The sequence below is a fragment of the Phoxinus phoxinus genome, assembly GCF_949152265.1.
Source record: "Phoxinus phoxinus genome assembly, chromosome: 14".
Taxonomy (NCBI): domain Eukaryota; kingdom Metazoa; phylum Chordata; class Actinopteri; order Cypriniformes; family Leuciscidae; genus Phoxinus; species Phoxinus phoxinus.
Genome location: NC_136889.1, coordinates 17,275,436 through 17,289,099, shown reverse-complemented (window position 1 = coordinate 17,289,099; position 13,664 = coordinate 17,275,436). Strand labels below are relative to the sequence as shown.

General features: G+C 36.4%; 1 protein-coding gene across 1 annotated transcript; it reads right to left on the bottom strand.

Annotated features, from left to right (window-relative positions):
* Window positions 1-2,789: 2,789 nt before the first annotated feature.
* Window positions 2,790-10,601, bottom strand: cxcl12a (chemokine (C-X-C motif) ligand 12a (stromal cell-derived factor 1)). Its single transcript, XM_079635044.1, has 4 exons — window positions 10,438-10,601; window positions 8,752-8,869; window positions 6,213-6,296; window positions 2,790-4,545 (listed from the first exon to the last, which is right to left on the bottom strand). Exons 1-4 carry the CDS (start codon window positions 10,502-10,504, stop codon window positions 4,515-4,517), a joined length of 300 nt encoding a protein of 99 aa, XP_079491170.1. The 5' UTR covers window positions 10,505-10,601; the 3' UTR covers window positions 2,790-4,514.
* Window positions 10,602-13,664: the final 3,063 nt, after the last annotated feature.

The window sequence follows — 13,664 nt, the reverse complement described above, 5'->3', positions numbered from 1 at the left end:
TATGAATCGGATGTGCATCTGCCATGTAATTGGACAGATTGTATTTTTCCCTTGACAATGCGAGTCGTATTTCATTGAAGCGACAGTGTCGATTCTGCCGAATGACGTCAACTCAGGTGGACACCAACCGTGATCACATTACTTTTTTTAATGGCGCAATGGAGGACGAAGGCTCAACTCACTGTTTTGCTGACCTTTAAAGATGGTGGGCAAAGCAAAGTCTTTTATTATTATTTAATCTGCATCCATTGCAAACTGTTACTTCCTTTTCAGCCTAAGCTTTTCTGGGTTATAGTACGTCTACCTTTGATTGTTTTGCCAAGTGTATAGTGTAAAATACAGGTATCACATATGAGTCACATTTAAAAGATGTAAGCTGATTGTCAACAAATGGAACTGGGCATCAAGACCTGCAGTTTAAATGCGGCCTATAGTGTCCTAATTTTTATGCTCGTTCAAAGTAGCTTGGTCTATTATTCTTACTCGTAGTTGCTCGGGCAAACTTGAGTTTCTGTATTCAATTTAAAACTGCTGAATCTATCAGGTAATCTCTGGAGATTTACAACTATGACCTTTTAGAAGCATCAAATTAGCCTTTAAGTGGCTGCTTGTGGCTTTTGTGAGATTGGTGCCAGAAGTTGCGTTGAACTAAAACTTCTAATTGTCCACTTAATTCAAAAACTTTTAGTTGCTATAAGAATTACAAAAAAAAAAGTTTTTCATTCTGAATTATGTTATAAAATAATATCTTTCACTTGCATGAACAATTTACATATCTTGTCATTTTTGGTAATTTATCATTCTACAGTTTTCATATCATTATGCATTATTGTTTAGTTTTGCATCCCCTTTGCCTTTTTAAAATTATTATATGTGGTAAATAATCTTAATTTGATTCATAATTTGCTCAAAGTATCTGTTCTGTCGGTATTAGAAATATTAAACAAATCTGACCATATATGAGCTATACATTTTATGCAAATGACATAATGTATTACAAGATGGCCTGTTAGGATCATCAGTTCAATTTCTGTTTTGAATCAGTATCTTTAATATCAATTTGATTTCATCTTTTTTGCACCTTATTAGAGAATACGTGTTTCATAACGGCTCTGTACCATATTTTATGACTGGAAATATTATTAATTTATTTTGCCCTTATTGCGAATATTGATTTTGACAGCTATATGTAGCTGTAATATGACTTAATTTTCCCTGCTGCGCAAGAGATTATTTCTTCTGAGAGTAAGGATTTTATTGGGTTTCTTTTTAAGGGAAATTGAATATGACAGCTTATAAAATGTACAAGGCAAATATTTTATTTTACACTAAAACTCCTTGGATGTATGGACAAGTGAAAAAAGTCGTTCAGTGTCTCATGTAAATCTAAAAAGTGCTCCCAGGATTATTTATAAGAGCTGTGTGAATTCAAGGTGTGATTTTTGAGTCTGCCTGCAGTTCTTGACCCCCATTTGAAATCGTAATTTCCCTTTTCCTCATTTAACATCTAGATTCTAATGGTTGGAGACATATAGGTGGCAGGTTACCCCTTTTCTCTTGGTGTGAACCAAACCACAGGTGACATGACTGATGTTCATACGCGTCCATTAGTAAAACGTCATACAGAATTCTTCATGATGATTTATTTCAAAATAAACACTTTAGGGACTAAATCAAACCAATGTACAGACTCACAAAAGAAAGAACAACAGATGTGCTTTATGCTGTCATAAGCTGCCATATACATAGAAGTAATCTTCACATTAAGTGGGAAAAGGGAATGGAAGGACAGTATATGCTACAGTTAACTATACAGTGTTGAAAATAGTGACAATTTGATGGAATGTATATGAAAAGACTTCCCTTACTTAAAAAAAAAACACACATTCTGAAATATCTTTTTTTCAAAGAAGTACATGATATTTTTGCACGATATCTTTCCCCCCCATGTTAAAGGATAATTCCGGTATTTAACACCTTGAGTCTATATTGTAGTTTGTTTTGAATGAACAAGATTGGTGGACAAATTTTTTTTGACAATGGTTCCTCTCTCGAGTTTTTGACTATAATAGAATTGGCCATGGACCCATTTAACATTGGAGTCAATGGGCATGTCCGAAAATGTCATTAAAACAGCCAATAATGTTCGTTTACAAAACTGTTAAACTCACCGAGTGGTTAGTGGTGTTCGTTGATGATTATAAACAATATATCGTCGCAATATATGATTCCAATCCGTTTATTTTGCTATAGTGGAACTATTTTTTCAACAATGGGATTTTACAAAATGACGAATAAAACACGACAGAAACTGTATTTCGCAACACTTTTTGGTTCTGGAACATCAACTAACATCACTAATCACTCGGTGAGTAGCACAGTTTTGAAAAATAATGTTAAAGGTTGTTTTAATGACATTTTCGGACATGCCCATTGACTCCAATGTTAAATGGGTCCATGGCCAATTCTTTTATAGTCAAAAACTCGAGAGAGGAACCATTGTCAAAAAAAATGTTGTCCACCACTCTTGTTCATCCAAAACAAACTACAATATAGACTCAAGGTGTTAAATACCGGAATTATCCTTTAATAGGAATGCAGCTGTCTAGCGGGGGGCTCTAACCCTTTACACAGTACACAGACTCCAGTGGAAGCACAGTGTAGGCATTATGTTTCCTTATAGATTTTGTGCCCCAGGGTTGTTTGTAAATGAGGCCTGGTGCTTTTAACAGCTCAACATTATGAAATTGGCAGTAGTAACAGACAAATTCCATACGCTAATTTTCTTTGGAGAGGCACAAGGCATTGACATACTTTGTGTGGTGAATTCACGTTATGTGTATTCCTAAACCAAACTGTTGTCCAAGGGAAACAGGAGCTTTAGGTGTTCAAAATTAGGGATGCACGATATATATACCACCATATCTGTATCGGCCGTTATATGGTCATTTTTAATTATCGTTATCGAAAATAAGGTTAAGTGCAGCGCAAGTCTGTCATATAGGCTACACAATTATAATGAGAACATTATAATTGTGTGCTTGGGTCATGGCTCTAAATTATTATTTTTTTATTGTGGATTTAGATTTATCGGCCAATATATTGGTTTCAAATACAAAGGGTAATCGGTATCGGCCAAGATTTTCATATCGGTGCATCCTTAATGTTGATAGGTTTTTGATGTGCAGGATTTTCGGGTTAAATATTTCTGTGCCTCTGTTTCAAAAGTCAGATATCAAATCAAAAATCATGCTAGCTAGGTATTTTTTTTATTTTTTTTTTACATGAAAAGTGTACATGTCAGTTATTCAGCTATGTTTAAATTAATAATCTGACCGTTTCCTAATCGTATTCCTAATGTGAAATAATCCACAAAATATTTAAAAACAAACCTCAAAATAATAAAATCTGATGCTGAAGAGGCAAATGTTTAATAAATTTGGCAATACAGTCAGAACTATGTCTAAACACAGAAAACTTTGGGCTCTAGAACTATTCATTATGTAGTGGACGCCATCCAGAATCAGATTTTTTTTCCCGTAAATGTCACAAGGGATTATAAAGTGCATTGTTATATATACATAAAGGTAGTAATTACGTCAATTAGTTCTGTCTCAACCTCTACCTCAGATGTTCCACTAATACTGCTTTTTTAAAAAGGTTATCATGCCTACAATTTTTTTGTACTTCCAGAACTTGGCTGTAAATTCTCCAACCTCCTTTTTCTTTGTTAATTGATGTGTTTTGAAGCACAACTGTCTCTAATGTCATAATTCTGCTGAGCGTGAAGCAACATTTAGCATGTTGTGAGTCTCAGATCGGTCAATTAACAAAATAGATGTCTAAATAGTCTAAATAGTTCATATTTGTTTGGCAAAGTAGCCCTTTCCAAGAATAAAACAAGTGAATCTTTTCCGTATATGCCATATAACGTTTACAAGCAGTTTATGCTGTTACATATATCTAAATGATGAACTAGGTAAATACATAAACAAAAATCAAGGTAAAAATCAATGCCCTTCTTTTTGTGTCAAAGAACTTGCATGCATATGAGTTTTCAGAACTTCATTCCTGCTAATGTGAAGTCACATATTCGTTTGCATCTAAGATTAAAACATATATTCAGAGTTCTGAATGTTTGCTCCAAAATACCTCATCATCTCAATGCTGTTCTGCCTAACCCAACATAACACAACAAACAAAGGAGCAAACACGACTCCAAAAATATCTCTTTACTGTTTTTAAGACGATATAAAAAAACATTGTATATACATATCATACGTAAAAAAAAAAAAACACACTAAAAAAAACAGTCATACATATATAATTGCACTTGGCGCTAACAGAGGAGACTACATGGGTGGTGATGATGGACTGGTGGTCTTTTGCTGAGTCATTTACTGGGGATGCATATTTGGCAGGTTAAGTGCTGTGTCAGCAAGCATGCCAGAGGACTATATGGTACATATCTGTGACGGTGGGCTGTCAGATTCCCGGGTCATCTGGCAGACTTCTTAGTTCGACTGTTGTTGGGCCTTTTTCATTCTGAAATGAAGAGACGTAAAATGTTACAATGTGACAAGTCACACACCATCATTGAACTTATTTGATTACATTTATTTTACCTGACTCGTGAATAGTAGCAGGACATTTTTTTAAGAAGCCTGTATCTCCACAGTGATTAAAACAATAAACCTAAATTATGCTTCTGGCAAGAATGTAACAGACATGTCTGCACTTTTTATAGGCAGTTTCTATTATTAACTGCATGCTGTTAGTTTTAATTGGGCTGAAGTTGCCACTATTGAAAATAATTCATTTCAAGCTGAAGTGAATTTTTTAACTGTAAAAAGTGATCAGTTGACTTAACTTAAAAAAGTGAGGAAACCCGTTGCCTTAAAATTAAGTAAACAAACTTTATGTAATTGAAAAAATTAAGTTATGTGAACTTGACAATTCCACATAACTACATTTTTTTTCAATTACGCATGAAGTTTATTTACTTAACTTAAGACAATTGAGGAAACCCTTTGCCTGAAAATTATTAAGTAAATAAACGTCATGGAATTTTAAAATATATATATTTTATTTACTTAATAATTTTCAGATCACAGATTTTTTTTCCGCAAATTTGGCCTGAAGAAGGCTTCCAGTACTCCCAGTAACACTCTCAATTAGGTTTGATTGGTGTTTTAAAGTATCTCAACTTTTTTTGAATGACTTTTTTTAAAGAAAGTCACATGACTGGAATATCTGAGCTGTTTTGTAGCTCGTTGACCAGAGGTGTTGCAGATGGCAGAAACCTCCCTCACTACCTGCAGATGTACAACTTCCTTTTTCACTTATTGAGCTGTACTAAAGACCGCACAGTATGTGCTCATTAGAGTCCAGAGACCATTCATGGGTGTTCAGCCTCAAGGAGCCATCGTTCATCTCTAGCTACGAATGTTTTGTTGTGCAGACCGGACAGTTCACACTTTTCTACCTCTTTAGACAATGCTTTTTGTTTAAAAGGTAGAAACACACCAATGAAAGCAGCGCCTACTGGTTTGCCATACTGTACATCCATAATAAGCTTTATATTCACCCACCCCCTCTCAAATTCAATCTTCCAGCTAGCAGTGAAATGAAAGACGATGGCAACCAGTCCCATGATCTAATAAATCAAGCTCATGATCTGATGTGGGAAATGTCTTTCTCCTCATGAATTCAGAACAATAAAAGCTTGTTTTACTTTGTTTGGACATTCACGATAACAATCAGCGGAGGAACTATTAAGGCAAGGCCGCAAAAGCCTGAACATGTTTTTCATTAGCTCGGCAGTAGCTGCTAATCTTACACATCAACTTAAGATAAATATTTCAGAGCACTATAACCGGACAAAAACATTCAAAAGAAATCTGAGAAACAAACCGGGAATGGCTTTTGTGAGCATTTAAAGATGTGTGAGAAACAAGAAAGACCAGTATTTTAAAGTGCGGGTGACTTTTTGTCTACTACATAAACTATTACACTGAGGCTTTGATATTTGATGCGATGCAAAATTCTAATTTGTGTAAAAGTCTAATTTGGTTGATTGGAATTGACTCTGCAAGGCTATTTATAGTGCATTTGTGAACAATGCTATAAATCAAATGAACCATTGTGGCCCTGTATATCCTCTCCTGTTTCTCCCATTTCTCAGCTCCTGTTTGTCAAGAAGGTTTCCTTACTTGTTCAGGGCGTTCTTCAGGTACTGTTGCAGCCACTTGGTCTCTGGGTTAATGCACACTTCTTTGTTGCTCTTCAGTTTGGCACTGCAGGTGAAAAGTGTAAGTTTTCATTATAACTTGTTTGAATCACAGTGCTGAAATTTGAACTTTTTAGACATTCAAATTGCAGTATAAGCAAGCAATCACTGCTAAGTATAAAGCTCCAAGAGCCCATTGTGAGCAGATTTTGAATGCAATACAATAGAAACCCCATAGTCAGCATCAGCCATACAATAGCAGAACAGTTGTGCATTCAAGCTCAGCCAAGCAGTTGGTTCTCAGTCACTCCTCTCTCTAGTAAGTGATATTACACTGCACTCTCTCATCACCCTAGGTATTCTTTTCCTACATCTGCATTCCCTATTTCCCTACAGGTCTTAACAGATTGTCAGATTGTTATCACAATCTTTCTTGTAGCTCTCAGTAAAAAGATTAGACTAGGTGTCTTGTCAGCACAGGTGAACCATTTGTTTTCAAGTGTCTACAACTGACACAAACAAATCATTAAACTATTTCCAATGTGAAGTAAAAATCAATCAAGTTAAAATACTGAATTTTAACAACACATTTGTTTGGGTAATACTTTACAATAAGGTTTCATTAGTTAACTACATTTGTTAACATGAACTGCACTTCTACGCCATTTATTAATCCTTGTTAATGTTCATTTTTACATTTACTAATACATTGTTCAAATCAAAAGTTGAATTTGTTTAACATTACTTAATGCACTGTGATCTAACATGATCAAACAATTAACAGCTGTATTTTTAATAACTAATGTTAACAAAGATGAACAAATACAGTAACAAATGTATTGCTCATGGTTATGTTAGTTAATACATTCATGTTAACAAATGAGACATTATTGTAAAGTGTTAACAGTTAACTATAATATTGTATTAATTTTTATTAATTTATTACATAAATAATTAAACCTTTTTAGAAAATCGATATGGATGAATGTAATAATAATAGTAATGATTATTATCATTAGCATCTTGTTTTAATTCAAATGTTTACAAAAAAATGTTGCATACATTTTTGTCTGTTCTGGATGCGTGTGTTGCTATAAATGTTTACTATGAAAAGTTATTTAAACCCAGGGTTTCTGGCATACATTATAGTTCATGTGATGATTTGGATGTGACACACAAACACACACACACACAGTCTGCTGAACTTCGCAGCTGTGAGTTGTTCTCATAATCCTGTGAGTAACGCATTCCTAAAGGAGGCACAATGAACAGCACTACATAATATAAAATACAAAAAAGGTGTGCACATCCCAAACCTTAATTGGGTTCTGGTGCAGGACAAAAGATGACAATCACAGAAGTAAGAAGAGTAATTTCCGCACACTGAGTTTACAGCTCCAAAAACATTTAATAATAAACAGTGCAACGTTTCAACCGTCAGGTCTTCACCAGGCACCAGTTTATTAATAAATGTTATTGGAGCTGTAAACTCAGTGTGTGGATATGACCCTTCTTACTACATAATGTAAATACTTGAAATGTTGATGAGGATGAGAACATTCTTCTGAGACAAGATTAGCTTTAAAGTACGTGTCCACTATCATCATATCGGTATCATTAAAGTAATCAGTTCTTATCTTCAATTCACAGATCCCCTCTAATTTGGTTAGCTCACTCTTTTGAAGTAGCTGCAGTTTATCAGGGCCTGGCATTTGTTGGTGTATCTCGATCTAGTCAGCAGGAGTTGGAGAGGGTCTGGACTGCGAACAGCAGGTAGTAATTACCTCACAGCAAGCCAAGGCCAACAGCAAACACTGGTAGATAGTGTTACCAGCATCACTCATCAATGCAGATTTGAAGTATCAAGGGCTCTTGAGCTTTGGGATTCAGGTTCTGATCTGCTCTCCAGGGCTTTGCCTATGGCTTTTGTGGCAATCGTTTGTCGGCTTGTGATTTTTGAGTCTAACCAGCTGTTTTTATCTCGCTGACCCTTTGACACGGTTTAAGTCTTTGTTTACGCCTTGGTGAGCATTTATGGTATGGAAAATAAGTGACATTTGTAATGGAGTTTGACAAGCCACTGCCATTAATCTTTGTTAGAAATCCAAATAAAGCAGCTATTTTGAACACTTCACTCAACGGAGGTGAAAACATACAGGGAGGAGAGTTCTCATCGGCATGCAAGGCTATGGTGTGTGACTAAGCACATCATTCAAGCCCTTTACATGTTTGAGAAAGAGCTTGAAGAGGAACTCTTTCGGACCCCTATGATGCTGTTTTCCTGTACAAAATACGAATGCATCCATGCTTAAAGGTCCTACCCCCTCCTATAGCATTTCCCCCTGGATGTGTGCAATTGTGAGAGCCTGTCCAATGGTATAATGCCAGACAGGGGAGGCCAATTCCTGACCCATTCAGCATCCCTTCAGTATTTAGAGATTGATGGGGTGAAGTGATGTGTTTCTGGGTCATGCAGAGCTGCTGAGCGAGTAGGAAAGAGACAGTTTAGAGAAGATACTCACATGACTTGGAAGGGGCAGTTGGGTGTGTGGAGGAACTTGAGCTCGCGAATGCTTCTTTGTGGGACAGTGTTGACTGTGGAACGGCACCAGCATCTCTCTACCAGGCTTATGGGCTTGGCTGGAGAAGAATTAAGAGAAAAAGAGAGGGGAAACTCAATTCAGCTGTTGCTGCGATTCTTGTAATTCGGTGCATGCGAGCGTTGGATGAAATCATGATGAATAATGATGTTTGATTGGAAAGTAGACAAATGCAAATCACTTTCTGCCCTTCATTTTAGTCCTGAGCTCACACCACAGATGCGCTTTGTAAAAGGAAACAGCATCCTTGACTAAAAACGAAACTTTGGTTGAATTTTCTAAATCCATTATGTAATCATGCTCCAGCCTCCAATTCACTCTTGCAACACTTTAATAACAACCAGCACAATTTTCAGACTGAGGGTGCATGTTCCTCTATTGGCTTTTCTATGAAAACGGAAAGTTATAAACGAGATTCATTTAATATTTTTTTAGCAGTGCATATTTATATTAGGCCTATTTTACAGGGCTATGATAATGAATGTTATGCACTCTATAAATTATTATGAATGAATATGTTTTTGAAATTCAGTATATAATATTATAGGTATACAGAGTGACATTTTTAGGTGCATTCAAGTGAATAGATTTGATGATACATTTTTAGTGCACTCATGGTTTAACTATATTTTAGTTAATAAAAAAGTATTAAAGTGGGCATTGCTAGGGTGTATGAATTGAAACGCGCATGCACGCAAATTATTGGACGCTGTTTTAATAGCCTTCACGTCCTTGCACATTAAAGCGAGTGATTTGTATGGCAGCACTGGGATTATTGTTCCATTTGGCTCAGACCTGTTACTCGCTCAAGGAAGCAGAGACTTAACAGCTCGAGCAGCTTTACATTGTAGGCTAAGTGAAGACGGCACGGCGCACGTACGCAAATACTTTAACGGACATCGCCCACTCACAAGAGTCCAGAGGTGTAAATTACCTGCGACTTAACGGAGCTCTATCCACGTTAGTCCACTTGTAAAATGCTAATGACATCTCTAGTAATCTATTTTCATTGTGATGTAAACGCGCAAACCATCGTTAGAGCCGCGCGCACTGGCTCGATTGAAGTAAAGACTGGCGCTATCTCTGCGGTTCTGTTTTATCCTCTAATTTGTGAGTAATTAAGAGAAAACAAAGAGGGCGACAAATACACACATTAATCAACTCCGTGCCAGAGCCTCTCTGCTCTCCCGACTGCATGCGCGTCATTCTGTTACTTACAATATTTGGAAAAAAATCACGTGCGTTTATGAAGTTGAAATATCAAATCAAATAACTTAGCCTACGTGGGTTTTTTCTGATTATGAAAAAAAAAAAAAAACCTGCGCAAGGCATGAAATTAGCCTACTAATAAAAAAACGTTGTACATTTAATTCACACTGTAAATGCATATGCGTAAATGCACTGAAATATGCGTCGTTTCTTACACATGTGCACGTTATAAACCGTAAAAACGGTAAATATGTTTAACTTTGCAATAGTTGCATCAACTGTGTTTATGAACGGAATTGCATGGTCGCCGAATAGTGTGCCAAAACATGCATTTAAGCTTTATGCACAATGCAAAAATAATGTAAACATTTGCAAAGTATCTATTGAACAATAACTCACCATTTGAGATCGGTGCATGAATGACGACCGCCATCAGAGCGAATACTACGATCACTTTCACATCCATGTTTGCAGTGTGAAGAAGAGATCCGCACAATGTAGAATCCAGAAGCAACTGTGACAGCAGAAACTGCGTCTCTGAGTTAAATTTGCGCACAGCCTCTAGTCCAGACACCCTCTCCGACCCCCCTACCTTCAAAAGGAGAAAGTGGGTGTTCCCACGATGATTTGTCAGCTTTTGGCACTACAGATATCCTCTATTCTGGCACCAAATTAAAGTACTTACTTTTACTATGGAACAGATATTTCTTTATTCATGATTTATTTAATATTTGGAGTTTGGTGATGGATATTGTGAATACAAACACTTTGGGCCAAGATGCGAGCATGCATTTATAAAAATATAGTTCAAAACATGCCAAGTTCTTAGAAATGTAAAAACATTCATAAAATGTTCAGCACATTTTGATTTAACAACAAAGTGCTTTCAATCTAGGTTACAGATTGAGTTAGATTTATTTAAATGATCTTTTATTTAATATTATTTAAAACAGTATTGCTTTACTGCTTATTTTTAAATAACAATAAGCCATTCAAACTACGGTATATGCCAACCTTTTTCTAGGATTTGAGCTTTTAATAGACTTTTTAAAGCTTCTGCATAGTTATACTGTCTAGACATTTTTGGTCCCACAAAAAAAAAAAAATCATAAACTAAAAACATTCACCACAGAATGGTGAGTTATAGAATTTAAGTAATTTGTATGCATTGTTTTTCTTAATGTATTTTTAAATAACATCCATGATTAGTGATGTCTTTGACCTTTACATTTCTCAAGTCTTTATCTATTTACATTGTGCGTTCAGCGTTTCATTACTGTGCATTTCTTTATTTTTCCAAATTCAGCCACAGAAACCACCACATTATTCACAGAGAAGCCAAAGGTCTGCATCTGTTTGCCTTTAGTCACGGTATAAGTTCTATAGACTGAAATAGTCCAATTTACATGAAAACAGATTCACAGCTTATGTTCGTAGTGACGGTTTTGGAAATTAATAAATTGCATCCCTTGTATTAGCAAAGCAATCAAACATGCCAAACCTAATTTAAATAAATAAATCAGCGTTATTTATTGTTCCATCTTACTCTTAAAAGGAAACGGAGAAAGTGAGAAAGGGAGAGCAAACAATTAGTTTTATATTGGGCCAGAATTTTCCACCAAGCCTTCCAGTTAAATCAGAGTGGGGTGACGTGGATGGGGAGGGGGTGTATTGGTGTGTATAACAGGACACAGATGTTTTCTCAGTTTCCGGGGATATAGCTGTGCCGTGCTAGACTTTTGTCCCGTAACGAAGCTCCAGAGGAGAGGGCTGAGTTCTCGTGTAATAGGACTCAGCTCACCGGGTCAAACCTGCTGCTCAGTGGCCCGTGTGTGCCAGTGCAGTGAGAGCTACAAGTGTTGGCATGCATTTAATCACTCTCAGTCAATTACTTCAATAAGTGATGGGGCTGTTCAGATTTTATGCCAGACTTGACTATTTTGTGCCTTTCTGTTTCAATCTTGAGACCTTTAAGCTTATCGTTTGAGAAAATGTGGAAAGGATTTGAGATGGGGGGAAAACATTGGACATTATTTTATAGCTTTTAAATGTTTGTCTCTATTATCTTGCTGTCAGTCTAAGTTTTCGTTACTGTGCGTTTAAACAAACTTTTTAATGCCTTTAAAGTCTTTGAGTGCTCAGCTTTCCTTTCTTCAAAAGCCCGGAGGTGAATGCAGATGTCATTTTACAAGGTGCCACTGGTGGGAGACTTCACACCCACCCTGAGATTCTGCAGGCACATTCCCAGTTGGCCAGTGGATAACAAGAGATGGAAGTAGAACGTTTTATGGTTTTCACTTCAATTCTAAAGCCTCGTCAGATCAGCAGCCCTGCATTTATATTCATCTACGAAACTCAGTATAAACTCTTGGGCAACATCTGAGGGGAAGATCAAAAGAAAACAAAGCTTGTTGTAATTATGAATTAGCTAACTTTACTTTTCTTTTCCTAATCTCATAATTTTTTTTAAACAACATATTCAACCTTTAACCTTTTTTTGAATGCTTTTATTACATGTAAATCAATCCAAATTGTCTTGTAAACAGTTTGGGCCATAACATCCAGTGTAATCTTTAACTAGTCCACTCAAAAATATTGCATTCTCAGCATTTCTAAACATATTTGCAAACATATTCGTTTACATAAAGGAAGCTGTCAGAGAAGTTTAATGCTTTAGTGCATTTAGTTCTACGGTTAATAGACCAGCTGTGTGTTTTTGAATGATAGCAGATGGATTTGCTTTGCGATGGCAATATGCTGGTTTAGTTTGCATAGAAACGTTTTTTACGGTGCAGATCTCATGAGGAATGAAGTGATTGTACTGAAGTGGGTCAGCAGAATGAACTGAGTGTGATATTTAACATCCATTGTATAATTAAGAATGAATTTGTTAAAAAAGTTCATAAACTTTTAGAACCTAATTACTCACATAGAGCATGTCAAAGCCTCAGAATAGGAATATTCATTAAGTAATTTTGGATTAAAGCTCATTAACCCTTTCGATTATCATTTGACTGTAATGAGGGAAGTTCCATTTACAAGAGGTGTCAGGTCATCCTCAGATCTTGCCCCGTCCTAGTCGCCCCCCACATGGAGGGTTGGGGCTCTTGCTGTGGAGCACCCCTGAGTTAAGTAAACATGCAGCCAACAGGGGAAACTAGAAGTGTTATCACTGACACGAGAAGAGCCTTCTAGGGTCTAAATCTAACCCTGCAGACTCCATGCCCCCCATCCGCCTGCAGAGTGATGGAGTCCCACCCAGACATACCAGCCATTAGGGCAACCATATCTATGTCAATGTTGTGTTTAACCATTTTTTTTGTATTGAAACAACTCAATGTAGGTTGCTTAGGTATTTAACGGCTAGGGTATTGTTTCAATCTTGCGTCATAATAATGTTTTGGCTAAAATACATTCATTTTTAAATGCTTTTCTTTACACCATGTTGTTTTGCTGTGCAAGTTGCCAATCTGGCAAAAAAATAATAATTTGAAAGTGACATATGAAGGTAACCCATACTCTGTATTTGTCCTCTGTATTTAACCCAGCCAAGTTAGGGCACACAGATTATAGGAGCAGTGAGTAGCAAATTGGACACACACACCCGGAGCAGTGTTTGCTGTGGC